Consider the following 26,081-nt stretch of genomic DNA (forward strand, 5'->3'; position numbering starts at 1 on the left):
CGTCTGGAGGGAAACAGATGCTGAGCCAGGGCCTGCAGGGGAGTGGGGTGGGGGGTGGGATAAGCTAGGAAAGGCTGGGCCGAGTTGAAGCGGATGAGGGTAGCGGCCTTCTCCCTGTACAGCCACCTGGCAAGCTCGAATTGTTTGTGATGCCTTAAGAAGAGTTACCCGTGACATTTCTAGGGGTTTTGATGAAGACCCATTAAGTGGCTTTCAAAGTGGGAGTCCGATCCAACTTCTGAGTATGTTTGACAAACTCTCCCAGTTGTGTTCTGTGAGCAAGGCCTCTGCGAAGGCTCTCTCTTCAAAGAGGTCACTGAGTGCCCATGTTGTGTGACGTGACAGAGGAGCTCTGTCCCCATCCCAGAGGTGGGGACGTTGAGGCTAATGTAAACACACGCGGGGGAGGTGCCTCTTTTGTCCGAGGCCCCTATAAAGACATCCTCTGTAACAGCTGCAACAGGAGTCTTGCCATCGTCCGTTACTTGCTTGCACGGGTAAAGGGTTTAGGATTGGCGTTGCCACTTCCCGCCGATGGCTTCTGTTTTCTTGTAGACGGTTTTACTCGCTCTCGCCACCAAGGCTTCTGAATGAAGCATCTTGTGGTGAAGTATGTTTTTGTTAAACTCGTATGAATGTTGGTGACATCTTCATAAGGCACGTTTATTCATCAAGGGCGATGTGCTTTTGTTAGAAATACACCGTGGTTTCCAGGCATCATCCATAGCTCCACTGGGGGAAATACAGAATTCTCATTCATTTTGCTTAATGGGTCACTTTTATGGTAAAAATGGAAAATGTCTTCAACTCATTTTATTAATGCCAGATTAATTTTTTTTTTGATTTTTCACTGTCTTCAATGAATTCCAACATAAAGCATATTAATTTTCTAGTGACCCAAATTAGTCAAAGCTCCTTTTTGCCTAATTATTTATGAACGGCTTTTGTAGTCCTATAGATTTTCTTTCTTGAGGAACCTACGATGCCTCAAACTACACCTCCTGAAAGTGAGTAATGTTACAGCCCAGGCCTCATTCACCCCTGGTTTTTCTCTTCCTCCCGTTCTTCCACCTTGTGTTGTTTGACGAGACAATCTTTCTCCTGGTGCTCACTGGGGACAGACAGTCCCTGTTTACAGTGTTGCTGTTTGGTAACATAGTCACGTGTTTGGTATTGTTTACTAACACAAAGGTCTTTTTTTGTTACTAAAACTTCTGCTGGTCTGTGATGTGTCCAGGAGGCACCCCAGTAGGCCCCTTCCTGAGGTGATGAATGCCATGTTTTTGAGCTTTGGCAGTCCCAGGAAATACAGCAGCAGCATGGAGAAGTAGGTCTTGGTTTCGAAAATGAAATGATTTATCCTCTGGCCTTTTTCAAGGGCTGTGACAATTTCCAAAGTATCGAAACCACTCATGGAGTCAAAATATTAGCTCCCATGCGTGCATTTCTGCTTTCTTCTGTTGGTGGTGGTTTGTTCTGTGTTCCGGTTCGAGTCAGGAGCAGACGTGGCGCCCTTCACGGTGGAGGTATTTGGTTTGCACCTGGCGGGCCTGCGATGTGGGAGCCGTGGCTCCGGTGGCTCCTTGGTTGTCAAGGCAAGATGTCCCCGGTGCCGAGCCAGCCCTGAAGCCTTGCGCTCTTCCCGCAGGCCCATTCATCAGTGTGGTCCTGTCAAAGCTGGAGAACATGCTGGAGAACTCTCTGCATGTTAATTTGCTGCTTATTGGGATCGTCACTCAGCTGGCCAGCTACCCCCAGCCACTCCTGCGCTCCTTTCTGCTCAACACCAACATGGTCTTCCAGCCGAGCGTCCGTTCTCTCTATCAGGTACGTTAGCTGAGCCCGCGTCCTGACCTGTTGACGTTACGGGTGCTCGTGAGCCGGGCTTCTCCTCTCTTTTCCTTTGTCGTTGGGTTGTTTTTCTCATTTTCCCCCCGTTCTAATTCATTCGCTCTCCTTCCCCGTCCTGTTATGCTAGTTGTGAGACCAATTGCAAAGCTTCATTTAGTTTGATGTTTCGAGGGTGCCCTGCCAAGAACACCCAGGCAGGTAAAAACAAGCAAATGCCTGATATCCTAAAAGTTCCTGCGGCGAGGGCTGCACCTGAAAGACACATTGATGACCGAGGCTGGAATTCCATCGTGGAGCACTGACATCATTAATTTGTTGTGTGTGACAGGTCCTCGCATCGGTGAAAAACAAGATCGAGCAGTTTGCTTCTGTGGAGAGAGACTTCCCAGGGCTCCTCATACAAGCCCAGCAGTACCTGCTCTTCCGAGTGGACGTGTCTGACCTGACCCCCGAGTCGCTAACCAAAGGTAAGCCAGGGGTCTCCCCTGTGTCTCTTCTCCAGCTATTCCTCCATTTCCCAGCCTCCTTCCTGACTGGGGTTCAGAGAGGCCGTGCTGGCTCCTGGGCCTTCAAAGCATCGAAGTACATTTTCATGTTTACCCGACAGGGAGGAGCCTCCTCTGAGTGTTCTTACACCTCAAGGAAGGTCCCCTCTGCGTGCACCTGGCCTGTTCCCAGCCGGGAGGGCTTAGTAGGGCATTTGTTTTCCTTCCTGACGGTGGGTTGGGGAAGGAGTGCTGCGTGCTGTTGCTTGGCTAGAATAACTAGCTTGGCACGTGTGGGCCAGCAAGAGGCATGATGGGCACACTCTGAACCATATTTCGGCCAGTCCTACCCTGAGGAGGGCATCTGTTCTCTCAGGCCCCAAATAAATGTGGTTAAGGGCTCTAGAAGGTAAAAACTATTCATTTGGACTGGCAGAAGTAAAGTTTATGCTCAGCTTATAATTTCCGAGAGTGCCTTTTCGTCAGCTCTAGAGGTGCCCGGCTCGGGGGAGGGTGGTGGTCGGTGCTGAGCCCAGAGCGGTCCCGAAGGCTGGCCAGGCCCGGGGAGCACCTCCGCTCTGCCTCGTTTAAGCTCAGGCTGGGCGGATCTGATGCCTAGTTGTCTTCTGAGCCCTGATTTAGGCCGAGGTGAGTACAAACTGGAAATGCCTCATATTGTGCTGGCTTTTGCTTGTCCCCACATGGACAAGTCAGCCTCTTGGCAGGTGAACAGTGGGGAGCGTGGGGCTCTGGGTCCCAGGCTAAAGGCATGTGATCAGAAACAAGATTGAGAGTGAGAGGCAGAAATGTAACTCGGGGCAAGTTTTAAACCTATAAAGGAAGCTGAGAAGATCCCAGAACTCTGATGGCTTGACCTTGTCTCTGTGTAGCTATTTGATCTTGGTCACTGGGCCTCACTGGGCCCTCCTGTTCCTTGACTTTTTAAATGAAGGATTTGTTCTCCATCTCAAGTCCTTTCTGGCTGTGAAGAGCCTTCAGGACATTGCAAGGCAGATTTTGAAAGAAAGGTGGGCCTGTTCACCGGGAGATGAGGGGGTAGGCTTTAAGATTCCGCCCCCCGAGAAGAGCAGGGCCAGGCCAGGCCATCCATGGAGGGGGCAGGGTGGAAAAGCGGGCTGTGGGCCCCATGTGGCCTGTCCTAGCTCATGGACAGCTGGTCTCTTGGCTATGTTGCTCCTGAACCCGGAGCTTGCTGCTCTCACTCACCCTGGGACAGTTAGCTTTCGTGCGTAACAAAGCTGTACCACACCTCAGTGGCTTTAAAGGACGCCATTCATGGGTGCTCATGAGTCTGTGCGCCTGGTGATCTAGGTGTTCTGATCGGGGGCAGGCTTGGCGTGTTTTGGCTGGACTTGCTTCTGTGTTGCCGTTAGTGGGCGGCTGGCTGTCTGGGATGGCCTCACTCACAGGGGTGGTAGCCGGCTGGGGTGGTGGGGCTGGTGGGGCTGGGGGTCTGTATTTCTCATCATCCGGGAGGTTAGTCCTGGCTCGTCGGCATCGTGGCTATAGGGTTGCAAGGGTGGGAGCAGGGGTGTACGACATCTTTAGAGGCTCTGTCTTGGGACCCCAACAGGGCCAATTTTGCTACATTCTTTTGGCCAAAGTGTCATTGGGCCAGCCCAGGTTCAAGAACGGAGCAAACCATCCACCTTTCGATGGGAAGAACTGTAAGAATTATGGCCATTTTTGCAATCGGTAGACAGAAGGTGACTTGAGTCTCCTTACATTACACTCACTCCATGCTTGGTGTTCTTCATTTGTATTTTTCAGTTTGTTAAGTGCTTCCCTAGACAGACAGTTTTCTTTTCTTTTCTTTCTTTTTTTTTTTTTTTAAGATTTTATTTATTTATTTGAGAGAGACAAAGAGCACACGAGAGGGGGGAGGGTCAGAGGGAGAAGCAGGCTCCCCGCCGAGCAGGGAGCCCGATGCGGGACTCGATCCTGGGACTCCAGGATCATGACCTGAGCCGAAGGCAGTCGCCTAACCAACTGAACCACCCAGGTGCCCCGACAATTTTATTTTCAAATAGCACTGTGGAATGGGCAAGGCAGGTACTGTTGGCTTTATTTTCGGATAAGGCAGCTGAAATTAGAGGCCTGGAGTAGTCAGCTGGGGTCGCAAAGCTCAAGAGCCCGAGAGTGGCCTGCCCAGTGTGGCAAGCTGAGGGCGCAGACACTGACCGGCTTCCCAGGCTTTCCCTGACCCACACGTTCCGGGTCAGGGGGGGCGGGGTGGGGAGGGGTGGGGATCACTCACACCTGGTGCTCTGTCCTGGCTTCTGTCTCATGACGGTGGCTGCCAGGTAGGTGCCCAGGGGAACTTGAACTCGTTCCCACCACATATGGGTATCAAATTAGCCAGGGTTGATGCTTTCTAAGGTCTGTGACATTCAGGGGGCTTCAGGGAAGAAGACTTTCCTGTAACGGCATTGTTCGGATTAACCTTCCAACTTCTTTCAGATTCCCGAAGTGACCCCCTCCTCTCAACTTGAAAAATCCCTAAACTCACGGAATGCGGGAGGTTTCTGTCCCCTTGCACAAGGCTGACTACTGAAGCATCGAGTGTGATGTGATGCCTATAAATGAGTTGAATCCGGGAGCGTGACTGAGGGCCCTGGTAATGGGTCAAACATTGGGGTTCACAGCGTCAGGGTGCTGTGGGCTCTAGCACTGTGGACAGGGGGATGAGGGCCGAACGGATCACCCAACAGTGAAATCTGGCTAGTATTCGTCTTGAGAAACCTCTGTTGCCGCTTCTCAGACCCAGGGCAACATTTTAGGAAACCACTCCCGATTGTGACTGTTTTCTTGTGGTGCTTGTGTGCGCTCGTTGAGCCCACTCATGATGGCTGGAGCCCGGGCGCCTGCAGCCAGAGCTGCTCTGTCCCTCTGGGCCCCGCATTCCCGTGGGCTCCTGGCGGCCCCGCTGAAAAATGAGCCTCCTCACGGACGCTTCAAACACAAGTACAGGTCCGTGGGTCCCCTGCTCTGGAGCAGGCAGACTTCCGGTGCCGGCTGTCGCATTGTCATCCTCCGGACTATTGATCTCTGGGCTCAGCCACTTCCCCTCAAATACTTTCCAAACCACAGAGGGTGCATTTACTTGTATTTCGTTATTTTCAGAGTCCTTTCAGATCTCTAGTTCTGGGAGGGAGGTCGGGTCGGTGGTATTTCTGTTTTACAGAAAAGGAAATGGAGACATTGTGTGATTAGCTAGTTACCAGGTAGGAACCATAACTCAGGTCTCCTTGCTGCTGATAGCTTGGTGGCACTCGGTGACCCACAGAGAGGCCACTCCCATGCTGATCGCACAGGGCCCTGTAAGGGTCTCCCTGCGAGTCCTCACAGCGCACACTCCTGCCTTCAGTAGTGAAGACAGTTTTGATTCTTGGATTCAAGTGGGTAAATGAGCCTTAGGAATGACGTTTTTTTTTTCTTTTTAAGTAGTGACACTTTTTTGAATTCATCATCAAGCTAGATAAAAGCCACGAAAACCCTTTTTTGGGAGAAAAAGAAGAGTGAATGTGAAAGAGGAAGATGGAGATGAGGCATATGAACTAGCTCCAGGGAGATCAGGTGTAGGGAAGACCTGATGTTGGCCAGTTCCTTCCCTCATTTACTCAGCGAATGTTTATTCGCTTCTACCATGAATAAGGAAGTGTGCTGGGGGCCGTGAAGGACGCATCGCCTACCGGCTCAGCTCTCAGAAATCTCAGACTCTGGTAGAGAACACAAGGCTAAAGGGCAATGCAGGCCTTAGTTGGTTAATAAAATGGGGCAGGAGGCGAGCGCAGGGAATGGCATGCGGGGCAGGAAACAGGAACTCTGAGGTCAGTGGCAGCTGAATTGCTGACGATGTGACGGATGAGCCATTGAGAGGCCCCTGTGTACGTTACACCTATTGACTCACTGTGGTTTTTTACCTCTTTTTTGTTCGTTTATTGAGGCATAATTAACATACAGTGTTCTGTCAGTTTTAGGTGTACGGCATTGATTCAGCAATTCTATGCATTACTCAGTGCTCACCATGGGAAGTGTAGTCACCATCTGTCACCACAGTGTTACAGTGTTATTAACTATACTCCGCATGCTTTACTTTCATCTCTGGGACTTATTTATTTTATAACTGGAAGTTTGTACCTCTTAATCCCCTTCATGTTTCCCCCCCAGCCCCCACCATCTCTCCTCGGGCAACCACCAGTTTGTTCTCTGTGTTTGAGAGTCTGGTCTGTTTTTCTTTGTTCATTCATTTTTTTTCTTAAATTCCACATATAAGTGAAATCGTATGGCATTTGTCTTTTTCTGTCTGACTTATTTCACTTAGTATAATACCCTCAAGGTTCATCCATGTTGTTGCAAATGGCAAGAACTCATTCTTTTTTATGGCTAATATTACATTATGTGTATACATACACACACACAACACCTTTATTTTTTAAATTTTTTTATTTTTAAAAGATTTTATTATTTGTCAGAGCGCATGCATAAGCAGGGGAACCGGCAGGCAGAGGGAGAAGCAGACTCCCCACTGAGCAGGGAGCCCCACGCAGGGCTCGATCCCAGGACCCTGGGATCATGACCTGAGCCGAAGGCAGACGCTTAACCGACTGAGCCACCCACGTGCCCCTCACACTACACCTTTATTCATTCATCAGTGGACATTTAGGTTGACTTCTATATCTTGGCTATTGTAAATAATGCTGCAGTGAACATAGAGGTGCACATATCTTTTCAAAGTAGTGTTTTTGTTTTCTTTGAATTCCACCCAAAAGTGGAATTATGGATCATATAATAATTTTTTTAAATTTTTAAAATTTTTGAGTAATGCCCATACTGTTTTCCACAGTGGCCACACCAGTTTGCATTCCCACCAACAGTGCACGAGGATTCCTTTTTCTCCACATCCTCGCCAACACTTGTTATTTCTTGTCTTTTTGATTCTAGCCATTCTGACAGGTGTAAAGTGATATTTCATCGTGGTCTCATTATTTCAGGTCTTCTGCCGGCATTTAATTGGATTATTTGTGTTTTGGGTGTTGAGTTGCTTGACTCCTTTAATCCTTAAAGCAACTCTGTGTGCTTTTGACACATGAGGACATTAAAGTACAGAGAGGTCAAGCAACCTCCCTGATGTCACTCAGCCGGTAAGTGGCAGAGTCTGTGCTCTTCTTAACCACTGCTAGTAAGATGCAGAAGTGAGGAGATATGGAGAAGGCAGTTCCAGGAACAGTCTTGGCCTGGAATTACTGCTCACGAATCCCACTGCTCACTGTTCTCCAGGCCAGCTTCCTTCGTGAGCTTTGCTGGGCCCTTTGAAGAGCTGCAGTGCTGGGGACTGGTGTGGGGGTGCCACTGGGGGGGTCTCCGGGGTGGGCAGCATGTCAGTGATGTCAACACTTCCGTCCTCTGTTGTCAGGACGTGTCGTGGGTTTCTGCTAAAAGGTAGCAGCGGACCAATTCTCAGCAACTCTTCCAGTTCTTTATGGCACGAACTGTGATAAACTTTAATCTAAAAGATATTTAAAGCAGTAAAGCAGAGGATTTTTTTTTTTTAACACTAAAGACTATAGGAGTGAGATGTGGAAAGTACTATAAATGTCAAGAATTTTTAGTACTGTGGTTAAGCAACACTCTTCTCAGAGTGTTGAAAAATGGGACTGAATTCTAAAAAGCAGCCAAAATAATGAAGAACTTGAATGTAATGATTTATAATGAGTAGTGAGACTGTGTAGGGGCAGAAGGAGGCATAAATAATTCCTATAAATATATGCGGGCTGAAGATATTTAAGAATTAAGTAGTTGGGAAAGTTGAACCATTTTAATTAGTAAAACCGATTTGATATGGAAATGCAAGTCATTTGAATATGTTCAAGTTTGGGCTCATCTCATCTCAGACCTGGGTTATTGGAACTGACATGGAAACCCCTGGAACTTTTCTTAAAGGGAGGCTTCCAAGCCACTTGCTGCCACTAGATGCCCACGGTTATGAGAAGTTCCTGGTCTGGTTGCTCTTACCAGCACCCAACTTCCTCTCCATTATTTCCAACCTTTAAAAGGCTTTTTCCATGCTTCCAGAGGTCCCGGCCGCAAGAAGCTGGGGGTCGTGAGGTAGCCCTCGAGGCTGGAGCTGCAGAGAGCTCAGAATGGCTTGTTTAGCCCAGCTTGCCTCCGGCAGCTCTGCTATGTGATCAGGGCTTGATTGGTAAAGGTAGGATGGTCTACCCAATACCAGGAGGTTGGGGAGAGCATGTGGAGCCTCTGGACTCCCCCAAATACCGTGTAGTGAGCTAAGTCTTCCCCTGGTTGATGCGGTGGCATCATTCTTTCCCTTCGCTGTGTCCTGGGCATGGAGGGTTCCTGAGCAACCTCTTTTCTTGCCACCATTTCTGCACAAAGTTCCTTGCACAGGGTTTGGGATAAAACTCTTCTATCACATGCCCTGTGCTGGAGGTTATCTGCGGGGCCAATACGTGTGCCACAGAGTGAATAGGGTGTGTGTTCAAGGGCTGTGTCTTGAGACTTCAGTGATAGGGACCGAAGTCACGACTAGACAGTCCACCAGCTCCCCCCACCCCCCCACGTAAGAGGGTGGGCGTAAAGGACCAGGGAGTGTCACTGTGACTGTTTTCTTTCTGGTTTCAGATCCCATTCAGGATGCTTCCAGGACAGGAATCGGCAAGAACCTTTTGGATGGTCCCCCAAGAGTGCTTCAGCCCTTCCTGACAAACAGAGCCAAGGTGGCTGGGGTGCCCCCAAGCCTGCCCCTACCGGTGAGGAACACCATGCTGGCCGCCGCCCTCTTCCCTGAGTTCCTGAAGGAACTGGCTGCCTTGGCCCAGGAACACTCCATTCTGTGCTACAAGATCCTAGGTGACCTTGAGGACTCCTGTTGTTAGCTTTTTTTTTTTTTTTTTAAATAGAGGTTCTTGTTTTTTAAGGTTTTAGTGTCTTGACTGAATGTTAAATGCAAAGCTGCTTACAAGAATTTCTACTTTGATATTTCCTGACAATACTTGATTTGTGGGGAGGACAATTTTCTGTATACCTCCTCTCTAGCCGGGTCTTTCCACCTTATATAGAATATAAGTCTCATAAGCTGGTGGCTCCTTTGGCAGGTTTTCTTTCTTCCTCAAGTTTTCCGACTGTTATTCTCCCATTCCTTTGAGTCACTCATCTTGCAGCTGAGATCCCACTAAGCAAATACTGGGGTTCGGTGGTTTCTGGAAGTACCCCATGTCAGAAGGCTAAGCTCTTCCACACAGCACGTGAAGAATGCACATCTTCTCCGTTGCCTTCTGCATCTTGGCTCCATTTTATAAAAGGGAAGAATGAAGGTGGAGCCCCTCTTGCCTCCATCACACAAGCACATATCTTCTGTCCCTTTGCATTTTACTTCCAAGGTTTGCACTCTGCCCAACACGTTGCCTTATGGTGCAGGCAAAACCACTGGTCTCAGCTCTTTGCCTGGGAAGTCAGATGTAGTTGAGAATTTGGAATGCGGGGAAATTTTCTTGTTGCTTGAGAGCTTTCTTTAATCAGTATATCACTACTTAAACACTGGAAATAGTCTTATTTTAGTAAGATTTGCACAAAATGAAATGTACTTATGCAAACTATTACCTTGGTTTTTAGAAGTTTGATCTGATGAAGAATGCAGGGTATCGTATACTTCTGTATCATTATTTTTTAAGTGTTTTATGAAAGGCAAACATTAATTTGTGAAGCTATTTCACGGTGGTTTTTTGGGGGGCAAGGGGGGCATACGGAGCGGGGGAAAAGGATAAAGGTAAACTAAATGTAACCTGTAAAAATATTGGCGATTATTTTAGATTCTGTTTGTGTTCTCTCCTACGTTGCACTTTGCAGAGAAACAGGAACTGTACAGCCTCTTTGGGACCTGGGATGTTAGTGCAAACAGGTCACGGGGAGCCCTGCAAAGCCAAGTGCCTGCCGGTGGCTCACTGCACACAGAAATGCTGCCTTCTGAGTAATGGGGTTCATTAGAAGGCCCCAGTATGATGTATTAGTGCCTCTGTTCTGCTTTGCCGTCTGCTCCAAGAGGTGTAATTATACTTAGCGGCGGTCTCCTTAAGCCACCAAGAGGGGGAACACACACAATAATTGTGCATTAAAAATGAGACCATGAACAGCTGATGTTTATGGATATTCAACTCCACCCCCTCTATTTTGGGCAGGTGAGAAGCACATAACAAGGGTGGGCCTCCCTGTTTGGAGGGAAATTGGAAGTCCCAGCTCTCCTTGTTTTCTTTGTGGACAGGGCTGCTGAGCCCTGGGGGCGGCCCTAGGTGTGGCGCTCGGGGTTCGGAGTACGGGTCTGGGTTTAATCAGGGCCCTTGCAGAGGAGGGCAGCGGGAGACAGAATCATATCTGAGACCCTGCAGAGCCGAGGCTGCTGCCCTTTTGCCCTGCCCGGATCTTGGAGCAGCTTTGTATTGAGAGCGAGCCAGCCCATGGAACGAGGCCCCTAGGAGACCTGGTCTGGGCTAGGAGGCTCTCAGCAGCCAGCCTCACAGTGTTTCCCAGTCCAAGCAAGAAACCAAAGATACCGACCTTGTTGTCCACTTCTGGCTTCACATCCGTCTGTCTTGAAAAAGGGTTTGCCCTGCTGTGCTATGGCAGGGAGTGTACGAGGCCCTGCGGACGGACCCGCTCGTGGCTTCCTGGCACTCACTTGTATTGGCAAACCCCAGGTCTCCCCTGGAAAAGAAGGTGGCTCAAGATAGAGAAAAAGGAACAGGAAGGTGGATTTTAAGCTGTAATTTATTTTCCTCTAGCTTTGTTTTGCACAAGTATTTATCTTCCAGTTTGGACTTACCAGGCACGTGAAAGGCGAAAGTCACACCCGGGAAGTGTATTCCTTAGCTTTTTGATGTGATGTACACTTCTCTCCATTATCTGGTGTTGGTGTCAATTCTTCTTCCGTCCATGTTGCTTTATTACATACAGAACACCACAGTCCCCTGTGTAGAGGTGCCCTTTTAGGAAAGAAATTGCTTTTGTGCCTCCTAGCATTTTTTAAAATAGGTACTGAACTAGACTTACCTTAAAGGAGGACAGAGATGACCAGTATCTGGAGTGGGAGTTGGGAAAATTAACTCCCAGGTTGGGGTGCTGTAGCAAACTCACACGATAACCCTATTTGGAAATTGGGAACTGGTTCATCTTTCTGAATCCGGTATAGGCCTCCCTCCAGAGTATTGTGTTCAAGGGTTTTCAAAATGAAGTCAGAAATTTGACCTGGAAATACATTATGGAGAACTGGCAAACCCCACAGGGTTGAGGGAAACAGCTGGGTAGCTTAGGTGAGGATGGTTCAGGGAATGGTGTGGACATAGGAGAAACCGCAGAGTCCTGAGGCTATAAATAGGAGAAGGCAAATCCTGAGGGGTTCAGAGGAATGAACTTTGATCTAGGCAGATAGGAAGATACTATACAGCAGGTGGGTGATGATGGGAACTCCTTGGTGGGAAAAAATCATGGTAATGAAATAGAATATTCCAATCAAAGTAATAGGTGAGGCTCTTAGAAATTTTTTTGTCATGTGTTTGGGAGAAATTTGTCAAGAGACTGGCATATGCTTTAAAATGTGGCCCCGGAGTATGGTCACTTTTCCACGTGACAGGCTCCCACTCAGACGCTGTGCTCCTTGCTGGAAGACACAGTGGGCACAGACCCTTTTGCCAAAGCCCCGAGAATGGTGTCGCTGTGTCTAGCCTGATGGTCCTGGGCAGTGAAAGCAACTGGAGGGTTCCTGGAACCTCACACATAAATCTCAATTCATAATGCTGGGTCTGAGGTAAAGTTCTAGATGGAGTGCATTTTATGATTCAAAGTATATGTGAGCAATGGGATATTTAAAATTGACTTTTAGAAATGACCAAGGAAATGTTTTTAAAATTTCAATCAAAGAAATTGCAGGTGAGTTTAGCCTAAAATACAGTTTCTTGGGGGGTACAATTTCCCAGCCATGAAACAGGGATGCTGGAATAACCAGTTGAAGAGATGTGATTTTCATTATCAGTACTTCCTTTCCTTGTTATTTAGAGGAATCATGAAATTGCTGCCCTTTCACCTAGTACTGTCTTGAAAAATACTTTGCCATATTGGTGGGTTGGAACTGAGGTCTCTGTCATGGGTAGGGAGGATGCATTCAGGTCTTTTATGTCCTCAGGAGTACCTTTGTGGTAGTGGCTTTGATTTAGGTCAGATGTAGTTGCTGGTTTCCAGTCCATTGAGACATCATGGAGCCCTGGTGTTGTCGGGAGAGCATCCTCTTAGGAACAGAATCCAGAAACAGGATACGAGAATATTTGGGTTGCCTGAATGTTCAATTTGGGCAGCCAGTGGTATTCAGGGTGGAAAGATGTTTTGACGGCTCTGAACGGGCTTGGTTGCCGTGATCGTGTTGGGTTGCTGCCCAGCTGTTCCGAGCTTCGGGGTTGTGGAAGGGCTGCACATTTTCAATCCGGATCCGTGTGCCCAGGTCGCTTTCGTGAGAGTGCTGCCTGGCCGGGGTGGGCTGTGTCATGGGCGAGCTGGGCAATGTGTGCAGCATGAGCTCCAGTTCTCATTTAAGGGCAGTTCAGTTTAATTGCGAATGATAGGTCTATTTACTGAAATGGCTATCAAGCTTGCCATTTTTATGAAAGACGTTATTGCAGGACAGCTATTATTGCATGTGCAACTTCCAAGTCACTGGCCCGGGCTGGTGTAAATTTGTGGCTTGCCGTGAATCGCAGCCAGCTCTGCAGTGTTGGCTTTTCCTGGAAGCAGTGGTCCTCTGGTGGCTGGGGCCACACCAGCTCTAAGTCATTAAGCAGATATTCTCAGGCCCCCTTCTCGCTTCAGCCATCGTTCTATAAATCCCACAGCACTCCTCCATCAGATCACAGCTTAACACAGTACACTGTCAAACCGGTTTATACTCCATCCTTAAATCACATCATCGAGGAAGCATTTTAAGAAAATGGAGTTGATTTTTTTTCCCCCTCTCTTGAATGACTGTCATAAACTTAATGCTTTAGAAAGAGCTCTTTGGAAGACTAAGAATTGTTTTCGGGATAATTTTGCCTCAGTAAATCCTCTCTACGTTCAGGCATTTATTGGGCCATTACTTGTTTTGGAGGACATATTCTCCGGCCACTCATTAACTGGATAAACAAACAGGGCATTAATGAAAGATTTTTGGTGAGGTTCCCCACAGGGAAGAGGACAGGGACACGATGGGGGAAGCCTTTAGTTCCTCGGTGTCTGCACTTAGGATCCTGAGACAGATGATGATTTTAGCTAGGACTGACCCTTCCCATCCTTTTGGGTCATTGTGAATTTTGTTCCTGTCTTATGACGTGTGAGTAAACCTCACTGTCAGCCACACAAGTTACAAGACCCCCAGTAGGCATGGTCGGTATGCGTTCAATGTATAGTTCAGGCATCTCTTGGGGAGCTGAGATTTACTGTGTCATTTTAGAATCTGACAAGGGCGATGGAAACTTTTTTTTTTTTTAAAGATTTTATTTATTTGACAGAGACAGCGAGAGAGGGAACACAAGCAGGGGAGGTGGAAGGCGGAGAAGCAGGCTTCCTGCTGAGCAGGGAGCCCGATGCGGGGCTTGATCCCAGGACCCTGGGGGATCATGACCCGAGCCAAAGGCAGATGCTTAACAACTGAGCCACCCAGGTGGGGAAACTCTTGGGCCAGATTATAAATTTCATGGAGCTGAGGCTGCAGAAGTCTGTGCTTCTGAGTGTGTCTGCTGACTTTTTATTGGGACAAGTCTGCAAAAGACCTGTAACAAGGCCCCTTTTTGCCTGGAGATATTTTTAAGAGGGAATTTGGTGTTGATCTTACTTAAATGATTTTTGCTAAATTGTTTGACTAAGGGAGGCAATGAGAGAGGATTTCAATCAGATTCTATCCATCTCTCACTTTAGGGCTAGCCGTGTTCACAAATAATCCATGAAGACATTTGTCTAAGATGTGCCAGAGAAGCATGGCAGCCGTTTCCATGCTGCTCTTGGTACTGGGTAAATAACATGGCCTTTGAGATAGACTCAGTGTGTTTTCTCCCCCAGTAGTCACTATGTAGAATCCTTGAAGTGATGCAGCACATTCAATAGAAATGAAAAAGACGATATGAACTGTGGGTCATTTCCATAAGCTGTGTATTGAATTAATCAACTCAAAGCTCTAGAAGGGTGTGTACTTTCAAAAATTCCATAGCCTTCTTCCAGATAAGCAATAATTACAAAAGTGTATGTGTGTAAGCTCAGCTAAAACATGCTAAACTTGGTATAAATTACAATTAGCTTCCTTTTCTTGGGGCACATACACTTTGAAAGATAAAAACAGAAGTTCACCTTGATGCATAAGCCTGGATAGAGTCAAGAAGCTCCTTCCTAGACCCAGATGTCCAGAATTTAAAAGCCTACTAGTTGGCAGCACCAACCTCTCATACCAAAAGGCCCACAAAAGGCTGTCTGCTAATTTTGTTTTATCGATTTAATCAACCTTCACTAAAGTTATTCTGTGTCAGGTAGTGTGCCTAGTGTTGAGGCTTACATTCCCAACCTCCCACCAGAACCAACCAGCCGACTTCCTTTTCAACTAACAGAACCCATGGTTTGGGCATGACCAGGTAGAGCTGGTTCATGCCGACCTGGAGAAGAGCCAGTTTTCCAGCACATTCCCTTCCCAGACTATAAGTGTGGATTCCAATGACAGATGGCAATGGCTTTACCGAGGACACCAACTGTTACATTTTAATGAGATTTTCACCAGAACAGCAACAAAGAACCAGACTGAATTCTCACTCATGCAAAGACGTATTTCAAACTATATTTGACTGAGGCCTGTTTATGAGCAGAGCCATACTTTGTGAATTTCTGACACCATTATGCAAACATATCTTTTGAATATATAGTCAGGTTCCAAGGAAGGTATCTGAGCTGTGCCTTTTCTATTAGCAGTTATAACAATGTAACTGTCCAGTTTTCAGGATTTCAACTGTGGGCATTCAAGACCATGGGGAAGTTGTCAGAGGTCAACACCCATCACTTAAAGGTCAGGTGTTCTCATGATGGCATTTTTCTCTGGAAATGATCAGTCCATAGTACAGTTCACACTGGACATAACAGTTTTGGGAAACTGTCTCCATCAGCTGCCTCCTCACCCCGCCCCCCCCACCCCATCACCCATTTAAGCAAGGCCTTGATTTGAAATGGTGTGGAAAGATCCCCCAGTGGCTTCTGTAAAGTTTGATGTCCCAGAAGCCAGACCTTTGGTGAAAATGGAGTTTGTAAAACAAAGCTGAACCCTATTATTTCTTATAAAACAACGATCCTGCCAAAATCCAGTCTCAAACGTCTTTGCCCATTTGTAATTCAGACCTGCAATGCGAGGAGAGAGAATGGACTCTGCCTTTCTCTCTTGAAAAGAAAAAATATCTTACTTCTGGGTTCAGTAGTTTCCAGTATTGGAGCAGAATGCGTGAGGGCCACACGGCCTCCTGGGTGAGGGAACACCTTCTCTCACAATATTCTAAGTCATTCTTTTTGAAAGTTTTTTTTTTTTTAAAACCTTACCTCCTCATGCTTGTCTGGAATAAACCACACACCTGGTTTCCTTTCTGTCCCTGCTTTCCCGGCAGGGTCCGAGGGAGGCTTCCGTCACACTCTGAGGGAGGGAAGTCCTGAGCACTGTTCACTGCTACATTGGTGACAGGGAAGGCCTGCTTGTCCCCAGTCCCCCAGCTGCCACGGCAGCATCGTGAGGGAAGTGCTCGGACTCTCCTGGGTAGGCTTGGCAATTCTGTGTAACATCTGAGACTGCAGAGAGTCTGTTCTCCTCCTGATGCCACAGTTTGACATGTACTCTTCAGAAGCAGCCTTGAAACCGGTCGTTAAGTGTGGCGAGTCAGAAGGAACAGCGGCACGCGGTGCACGCTGGGTGCAGGAGAGAGCAATGGCATTCCCATCCCGAGTGCAGGGGCCAAGCCAGCCCAGCCTTCACGAGGGTGTTGTTAACTGTACCACAATTACTGTTAAAGGTCAAGATTCTGATGTTCTAGTTTATCATCTTATTCTTCCCAGGCAGAACAAATCAATTTAATGTTACGGCTTGTTTATCTTTCTTTGGCCTGGGGGTGGGGGTGGGGGTGGGGAGGGAGTTGTCAACTGCACAATCTTTGAAGTGTAAGTTAATTTTTTATGTGATAGTTCACTATTTTATTCATTAAATTTATTTGAAAACTTCTGTGTGTGTGTGTGTATTTTTAACAAAAAATTTTTCATTTAATTCTCAGACCTCTACCTTCTGGGATCCCTAGGGAGCTGAACAGGCAAAGACACTTTTGAGTCCATGGATGAGGGAAGGTAGTAAGACTAACACCCTCCTTCCCATCCGCACGAGGCCTCCTGTTTACAACGTGTCGATTCTGTGGTGGTTTTTAGCTCCACTCATCTACTTTCAGGTCTAAAATACTGCATCCCAACGAATGAAAAGTTTTCTCAGAACGGTGACAGCATTTGAAACAGGGTCTCACTTAGTTCCGAATCACTGAGCACTGGAACTGTGCTATTTCTTCCCCACCACTGCATCTGGAACCATCTCGAAGTAAGTGAGGCAGCCGGGCTGTCGGGGCTGGTCTGTCTGTGTAGGTGGCATCCCGGGGCTGTAGCTGGGGCCAGGGCCTGGGAGCCCCCGGATGGCACGCGTCACGGGCTCCTGTTCTCAGTCGAGGCCACTCTGCTCTCCTTCGGGCACAGAGGGACCCAGAACGGCTCATGACGACAGCTTCCTCTCCAGGATCTTCTTTATCACAGTCGGGTCTGCTCGGCTGAGAGTTGCTTTTCGGACCAACCCAATCAGTTTGTTTATAGCTCTGGGGTTTCCCCTCTTCACGTCCATTACCTTTAAAGATAGGAACTGTTTTAGAGGAGAAAATAATGACACGCGTACTTAAAAATGCTAAGTTAAGGTTTACGTTTACTGACAAATTCAGTTTCTTTTCTGTTAGCATTTGATACAAAATGAGAAAAGGAAGAGGGAGGAGGTGAGCTTCCGAGGTCTCTGGGCTCCTGTCACATGGGATGCTAGCCACTCTGCCTTTTGGGGAAAGTGGGCAAGGAGAGGGCTGTGACGCATTGTGAGTGCTGGCTACAGCGAGAGCTGGTGCACAGGGACGAGGGCGCTCGCCTGGGCACCACAGTGACATGAGGACGCAGAGCTTCTCGGTCTCGGGGTGAGTAACCTAAGATGAATGACCTAGTCTAGTCAGAGTGAGGTCCTTCTCTAATCTTCCAGTGGTGGTCAGCAGGCACTGAAATGCATGGCTTTCCTTCTCCCCCCAACTCCCTGCCAAGACGATGTGTTTATCAGAAAACAAATCCACAAAATGGCAACTCTCTGGGAGCATTTGGGTTGGGGAGTGCACTGTGGTGGGCAAGATGGGGACAACAAAAGCAGGAGCCTCCGGATTCCTGTCAAATAGCCACGGACTGTCAGGGCCACCCACCCTGACCTTCCGCTCTGCAGCATCTTGATGGGTAATGACATCTGTGGGTATCTGCACTCGGTGCCGCAGAACGAGTCCAAAATGGAAAGTGTGCCTTTATCAGTCACTACAGATGAGGCAGGGAGATGGGATTGCCGAGATCCAGCGCAAGCTCATTTTCCTTATCGAGAGCTCTTTTCAGAGCTGTTAGTGTCTCTGGCAAGCTGATGGGTGGGGGGGTATTATTCTGAAAGAGATGCTAGCAATTTTTTACCCACTAAAAAATCTCTAGACAGTATGATTGGACTTGGGAAGGGAGGGATGGTACTCATTTTAGCTTTTATATTTTGTTCTATGCCCAGAACACAAAATGACTTGGTTTTCAGCTATGCCCCTGTCAAGGATTTTCTCCATAATTTACAAATAATTTCCCTTTCTGCCTTTCTTCCTACCTCTTAAAGGCAGGGAGCTAAAGTGTCTGCCTATCTTTCTTCCCTTTCTGCAGTCATGCCTGCTGGTTTATTAGTGAGAGGTCTCCTTATAAAGCAGAGCTAGCTATAACAGATTCAAAGTGCATCATGCTGGGAGGTCAAAACTTGGATCTAGTGAGCTTGATCAACACCCCTGAAAACCCAACTCCATGAGATTAAACCCCAGGGGTGGATATTCCTTGTAGGAAAAGTTGTATTTTTCTAATATTCACCTAATTTCAGCTCTTGACCTTAGCTAAAAGCAGACACAATTTATTAGGGACTTCCTGATGAAACTGGGCCAGCCCTTATTAGGAGGCGCCTCTGGGCTGCGAGGGGAAGCAGTGGAGAGGCTCTCGGCCGAGTCCTCAGGCCGGCACTGGCCAGCCTTACCCCGGCTGCACATGAAGCCCCTCTTCTCCCTGCAGGTGATAATTACCACTTGAGGATGCCCCTCCATCACGGTGTGGCAGACCCGTTCCAGCGCCTCTTGATCCTGCATCAGTTCAAGCTTCTTTTCTGAAACAATCTGCGATGGAGTCTTCCCTTTACTCTGCCACAATTCCTCAAACACCTCAGGCCAGAGGAGGGGGAGAGAGATGGAGAAGTGAATACTTGCTCCGCTTGCCCGGGGCCAGGACAAGCAGAGCTGGGGTGGGGGAGAGCAGATTCGGTGAGGTCCCAGCTGTGTGGCTCTAGCCCATGGGGCGCCCGTCTCCTGAAGCACCTGGGACGAAGCCGCTCTAGAGGGCGCGCAGACACACCGGGCACCTTCCCGCTCGGACTCAAACCCCACGGCAGAGAGGGGCTGGCGGAGGTGCCAGATCACAAGCCGGAGAGCCAGGCGCAGCTCCGTCTCCCGTCCACCGAACAGATTAACTGAGGTGCTCCTCTGCTGAAGGAGCGGGTGGCAGAGGCTGAGCGTGGTAGCCGCTGCCCTGCCGTGACATCCACACACAGTCAGCCTGCTGGGAATCAGGACGTTCAGGGAGCAAGAAAGTGGCCCCGTAATGAAGCTACAAAATGGAAAATAACTAAACACATAAATCATAATCCACAGGGGCCTCTGCCATGCCACGTTTATCCCCTACCGGTGGAGCTAGGCCCAAAGCTGGCTGGAATAATTAAGTTAATCGTGTATTTTTCTACTTAAAAAAAAAGAGCAGCAATAACAAATTCCCAAACTTATCAAAGTAGGGGGAAAAGGAATAAATTTTTAAAGAAGGCATTTCCTAGGGTAGCTTTCCTCATTCCTCTTGTTTTTCTAGTGTAAGCTGGAAGGGCGGGGGGGTGTGTTGGGTTCCTCGGTTAGTCTCCTGTGGTGCCTCCTTCATCTCTGCCTGCAGTCAGTACCGAGCACGGAATGTTCCTTGTGAACATTCTGGCTGAGAACAGGCCAGCCAGGAGCCACTCCTCCCAGAAAAACAGAGCTTGTCAATAATTAGCACATACAGCAAAACAAAGGAAGGGGAAGATGCCTGGAATCTCAGTAGAGCTCGAAGTTTTCCCCAGTCTGGATGGAAACAAACCACAGATATTTATCATGGCTGCAACAGTCAGTGCCCCTTCAGCTCAGCTGTCCGAGTACCCACAGCGACTGTGGCCAAGAGAGGTCTTTGGTGGGCCCTCCCAGGAGCTCCCCTGCAGGGCACCCCTCTGGCTACACTGCACAGCCCTGGCTGCTTTTGGAAAACCTGTCGTTGCTCTTAGAAAAATACTGAATATATATGCCTCCAGTCAATTTTGCAACTATTTATTCAGCCAGAAAAGGGGTAAGGCACTGAGGGAGAGGGCCACAAAAGCAGATAAGAACTTTCCCTGCCTTCAACAAACTTACTAATGGAGTGTCAGCAGCATAGGAAATGGAGACCAGAACAATCTGTAATGCAGATTATACTCGGGGAGTTGCCAAAAGCAAGTCTGAAGAGTTTCTTTGACCTCTTTCCCTGATATGTTTTTCTTAAATTGACTTAAATCAATTGTTAAAACACTGTTTCTAATTCTATGAGTAAATACATGTTAGGGGGGACATGATCACAATGGCAGAGTAAGATGATCCTGAACCTGTCTCCCCCATGGACACACCCAAACTACATCTACATGTAGAACCACCCTTGCTGATGACCACCTGAAGACTAGCAGAACAGCTCTTCCACAACTGAAGATCTAAAGAAAAAGCCACACTGAGATGGGCAGGAGGGTCTGGCAGAGATGTGGTCTAGTCAGGACCCACACGCCTGGTGTGGCACTCCACAGGCGGGGCGGATACCACAAATGCCGAGGTCCTCCCTAAGGTTCAGGCCCTGCATCCGGCACCCCTGCCCTGCGGACCTGCACTGGGAAGATGAGCCCCATCCCCATAATCGACTTTTAAAAATCAGCAGGGAGAGCAGGAGGGCTATAGGAAACAGAGATTCTGCTCTTCCAGGGCAGGCACACAAGCTCACTCTGACATCCAGCTCAGAGGCGGCAGTTTGAGAAGTGCTTGGGCCATACACGAAGGAGATTTATTGACTGATCTCAGGGTATGTGCCAGAGGCATGTGGATCTGTGGGAACTTGCTTGGCCAAAGGAAGAAATGGCGCACTGGTGGGCGCCATTTCTGATACTCTCCATCTACCTTGCTAGCACAACTCAACCCACCCAAATGTTCCCCTGCAGACCTACCCTGCCTGTCCTGACAGGCACCCCTCCAAGCAGTTCCTGTGCACCACACCTGGGGCCTAGCAGGGACCAGCACTCCCCCAAAGTGGCTCCTGCCCTGCTGTGGTGGGTGGACCTGGCTGGCCCCACCAGCATGCCCACAGCAGTTACAGACACGCACTGCAGCCAGGTAGGCTGGGGGCCAGCCCTGCTCACCAGCGTGCCTGCAGCACCAGTGGCCAAGCACAGCAAAACAGCGCATGCAATCCACAGAGGGAACACTCCGGAGCACTTGGTTCTAATGACCAGGAGAGGCTGTGTTTCTGGGCCCCACAGGACACCCACATAACGTCACTCCTTCAAGACTGGGAAATGTAGGGTGCCTGGGTGGCTCAGTCGGTTGGGCGACTGCCTTCGGCTCAGGTCATGATCCTGGAGTCCCGGGATCGAGTCCTGCGTCGGGCTCCCTGCTCGGCGGGGAGTCTGCTTCTGCCTCTGACCCTCCCCCCTCTCATGCTCTCTCTCAGTCTCTCTCAAATGAATAAAAATTAAAAAAAAAAAAAAGATTTAAAGACTGGGAAATGTAGCTGATCTGCTTAATACACAGAAACAAATACAGACAGGCAAAATGAAGAGACAGAAGAATATGTTCCAAACAAAAGAATAAGACAAAACCTCAAAAAAAAAAAAAAAAAACCACCCACCAAAAAAACCCCAACTTAACAAAATGGAGATATGCAATCTACCTGATAAGGAGTTCAAATTAACAGTCATAAAGATGCTTGCCAAACTTGGGAGAAGAGTGGATGAACACAGTGAGAACTACAACAAAGAGAAAATATGAAAAAGAACCAATCAGAGCTGAAGAATACAATAACAAATAAAAAATACAGGAGAAGGAATCAACAGCAAATTAGAGGATGCAGAAGAATGAAGAATGGATCATCATCTGGAAGATGGTAGTGGAAATCACCAAAGATGAATAGCAAAAAGAAAAAGAGAATCTTAAAAGCAGCAAAAGGAAAGCAACTAGTTATGTACAAGGGAAACCCCATAAGACTATTAGCTGATTTTTCCACAGAAGTCTTGCAGGCCAGAAGAGAATGGCATGATATATTCAAAGTGCTGAAAGGAAAAAACCTACAACCATGAATACTACCTGGCACGATTATCATTTAGAATTGAAGGAGAGAGAGAGAGTTTCCCAGAAAGAAAAGCTAAAGGAATTCCTCACCACTAAACCAGCCTTACAAGAAATGTTACAGGGCTTTTTTTTTTTTTTTTTAAAGATTTTATTTATTTATTTGACAGAGAGAAAGAGCACAAGCAGGGGGAGCAGCAGAGGGAGAGGGAGAAGCAGGCTCTCCACTGAGCAGGGAGCCCGATGCCGGGCTTGATCCCAGGACCCTGGGATCATGACCTGAGCCGAAGGCAGACGCTTAACCGATTGAGTCACCCAGGCGCCCTATAGGGAGTAAGAAAGAAAAGGCCACAACCAGAAGTAAGAAAATTATGAAAGAAAAAATCTCTGATAAAAGCAAATATACAGTAAAGGTAGTATGAAGGTTAAAAGACAAAAGTAGTAAAATCAACTATATCTACAAAAATTAGTTAAGGAGTACACACAAAATAAAAAGATTTAAAATATGATGTCAAAAACATAATGGGAAGGGGAGGAAAAATGTAGTGCTTTTAGAAAACACTAGTGCTTTAGTGTTTGAACTTTAGCGACCATCAACTTAAAATAGACTGCCATATACATAGGGTATTATATTAAAAACCTCATAGTAACCATAAACCAAAGACCTATAATAGACACATGCAAAATAAAGAAAAAGAAATCAAACATAACACTAAAAGTCATCAAACCACAAGAGAGCAAGAGAAAAAGGAACAGAGAACTACAAAAACAACCAGAAAACAATGAACAAAATGGCAGTAAGTACATACCGAACAATTACTTTAAATGTAAATGAATTAAATGCTCCATTCAAAACACATAGGGTGGCTGAACTGATTAAAAAAAAAAAAAAGACCCCAAAATGCTGCCTTACAAGAGACTCATTTCAGATATAAAGACACACAGACACTGAAAGTGAAGGGATAAAAAAAGCCATTCTATGTAAATGGAAATGAAAAGAAAGCTGGGATACCAATAATTATATCAGACAAAATAGATTTTTAAGACAGACTGTAACAAGACAAAGAGCACTACATAATGATAAAAGGATCAATCCAACAAGAGGATAGAACAATTATATCTATGCACCCAATACAGGAGGACCTAAATATACAAAGCAAACAGTAACACAAAGGGAATAATTAACAGTAATACATTTGGCCCTTGAGAGCTCGTTTGGAGGTTCTAGCAAGGGAGCGCAGCTACTCCTATACCCTTGACCGAAGAACGGTCCTCCTCTATCGGGGAAGGTTGTCCTCTTCGACCGAGCGCGCAGCTTCGGGAGGGACGCACATGGAGCGGTGAGGGAGGAAGGGGACACCCGCCTAGCCAGCCAGATCAGCCGAATCAACCCTGGCGATCAATGGGGTGACAGATGTCACAGCCAGATCGCCCTCACATCCTACATTTGGCCCTTGAACAACATGGAAGTTAGGGGTGCTGATCTGTGTAGTCAAAAACCACATAGAACTTTTGACTCCCCCAAAACTTAAGTACTAACAGCCTACTCTAGACCAGAAGCCTGATAATGTAAACAGTTGTTTAACATATATTTTGTAATTATATATATTATATACTGTATCCTTTCAATAAACTAGAAGAAAATGTTATTAAAATCAAAGAGAAATACATTTCTGTACTGTACTTATCAATACTGTAAGTGAATGTTCTCTGTTCACAAGAATCATCTGTCAGTACCTACACATCAATATTGTCTTACACAAACACTATTACATGTGTTAAAACAAAAATGGAAAAACAACGTGAAAAAAGTTGTATTTACAAAATAAAACCTTTCTAATATATATTGAAAAAAAAAAACGTGTATAAGTAGACCTGTCCAGTTCAAACCTATATTGTTCAAGGCTCAACTGTATAATAATAGTAGGGGCCTATAACACCTCACTTACATCAATGGATAGATCATCCAGACAGAAAATCAATAAGGAAACAGTGGTCTTAAATGACACACTAGACCAGATGGACTTAATAGATAAACAAAGAGCATACCACCTCAAAACAGCAGAATACATATTTTTTTCGAGTGCGCATGGAACATTCTCCAGGACAGATCACATTGGCCATAAAACAAGTCTCAATAAATTTAAAAGAACTGAAATTATATCAAGCATCTTTTCTGACCACAACAGTGTGAAACTAGATATCGATTTCAAGAGAAAAACTGGAAAGCACACAAACATGTGGAGGCTAAACAACATGCTACTGAATAAACAATGGGTCAACAAAGAAATCAAAGACAAAATTAAAAAAAAAATACCTTGAAACAAATGAAAATGGAAACAAAGCATTCCAGAATCTATGGAATGCAGCACAAGCAAATGTTCTCAGAGGGAAGTTTACAGCAATACATGCCTCCCTCAAGAAACAAGAAAAGTCTCAAACAATCTAACCTCACACCTAAAGAAACTAGAAAAAGGAGAATAAACAATGCCCAAACTTAGTAGAAGGAAGGAAGTAATAAAGATCAGAGTAGAAATAAAACAAATACACACACACACACAGAAAAGATCAATGAAACCAAAAGCTGTCCCTTTGAAAAGATAAGCCAAATTGGCACTTTTAGTCAGACTCATCAAGAAAAAAAGGGGTCCCAAATAAAGTTGGAAATGAAAGTTATAACTGATACCAGAGAAATTCAAAAGATACCGTGAATGACTAACATAATATAATTAAAAAAAAAAAAAGAAAACAATGGATCGTGGATCACCACATCAAAAACTAATGATGTATGGTGACTAACATAAAAAAAAAAAAAGATACCGTGAAAACTTACATGCCAGAAAACTGAATAATCTAGAAGAAATGGATCAATTCCTAGAAACATATAATCCTCCAAGACTGAATCAGGAAAAAATAGAAAATCTGAACATACCAATTACTAACAATGAAACTGAATCAGTAATAAAAAATTTCCTAACAGGGATGCCTCGGTGGCTCAGTTGGTTATGTGTCTACCTTCAGCTCAAGTCATGATCCCAGGGTCATGGGATCGAGTCCCACATCAGGCTCTCTGCTCAGTGGGAACTCTGCTTCTCCCTCTGCCTGCTGCTCTCCCTGCTTGTGCTCTCTCTCTCTCTCTGACAGATAGATGGATAAAATCTTAAAAAAAAAAAAAAAAAAATTTCCTCACAAATGAAAGTCCAGGCCTTGACAGCTTCATAGGCAAATTCTACCAAACATTTAAAAAAGAGTTAATACCTATATTTCTCAAATAATTCTAAAAAACTGAAGAGGAAGTAACACTTCCAAATTCATCGTACAAGACTAGCATTACCTTGACAACAAAACTGAGGACACCCCCCCCCCAAAAATCATAGGCCAATGTCCATGATCAACAATAGATGTAAAAATCTTCAAGAAAATATTAACAAATTGAATTTAAAAATAGGATGGGGTTGCCAGGTGATGGGTATTAAGGAGGGCACGTGTTGTGATGAGCACTGGGTGTTAAATGCAACTAATGAATCACTGAATACTACATCAAAAACTAATGATGTACTATACAGTGGCTAACTGAACATAATAAAAAATAAAAAAAAATACATTAAAAGGATCATACACCGGGGCGCCTGGGTGGCTCAGTCGTTAAGCGTCTGCCTTCAGCTCAGGTCATGATCCCAGGGTCCTGGGATCGAGCCCCGCATCGGGCTCCCTGCTCCGCGGGAAGCCTGCTTCTCCCTCTCCCACTCCCCCTGCTTGTGTTCCCTCTCTCGCTGTGGCTCTCTCTGTCAAATAAATAAATAAAAAAATCTTTAAAAAAAAAAAAAGGATCATACACCATGATCAAATGGGATTTATTTCAGGGATGCAAGGATGGTTCAACATCACAAATCAATTAACATAGATACACTACATTAACAAAATGAGGATAAAAATCCTATGATAATCTCAAAAGATG

At 46.4% G+C, this 26,081-nt stretch overlaps 2 protein-coding genes across 7 annotated transcripts in view; one reads left to right on the forward strand and one right to left on the reverse strand.

The window, feature by feature from the left end:
- Window positions 1-9,902, forward strand: part of FHIP1A (FHF complex subunit HOOK interacting protein 1A) — a 230,350-nt gene extending 220,448 nt beyond the window's left edge. For all 3 annotated transcript variants that reach the window (XM_045880302.3, XM_045880303.3, XM_054508706.2), the window contains 3 exons: window positions 1,649-1,827; window positions 2,180-2,318; window positions 9,000-9,902. In XM_045880302.3, coding sequence (XP_045736258.1) covers window positions 1,649-1,827; window positions 2,180-2,318; window positions 9,000-9,253 — 572 coding nt within the window. In that variant the 3' untranslated portion in view covers window positions 9,254-9,902. The remainder of the gene's footprint in view (window positions 1-1,648; window positions 1,828-2,179; window positions 2,319-8,999) is intronic.
- Window positions 9,903-15,181: 5,279 nt separating this feature from the next.
- The window catches only part of GATB (glutamyl-tRNA amidotransferase subunit B), a 92,974-nt gene continuing 82,074 nt past the window's right edge, over window positions 15,182-26,081 (reverse strand). For 2 of the 4 annotated variants that reach the window (XM_045880300.3, XM_064585168.1), the window contains 2 exons: window positions 18,779-18,913; window positions 15,182-17,286 (listed from right to left, as the gene is read on the reverse strand). In XM_045880300.3, coding sequence (XP_045736256.2) covers window positions 17,158-17,286; window positions 18,779-18,913 — 264 coding nt within the window. In that variant the 3' untranslated portion in view covers window positions 15,182-17,157. The remainder of the gene's footprint in view (window positions 17,287-18,778; window positions 18,914-26,081) is intronic. The other 2 variants (XM_064585169.1, XM_064585170.1) reach the window with 1 other exon arrangement.

This window comes from Mirounga angustirostris, unplaced genomic scaffold (assembly GCF_029215605.1).
Source record: "Mirounga angustirostris isolate CCGP_5_RB_7025 unplaced genomic scaffold, mMirAng1.0.hap1 SCAF_2, whole genome shotgun sequence".
Lineage (NCBI taxonomy): Eukaryota > Metazoa > Chordata > Mammalia > Carnivora > Phocidae > Mirounga > Mirounga angustirostris.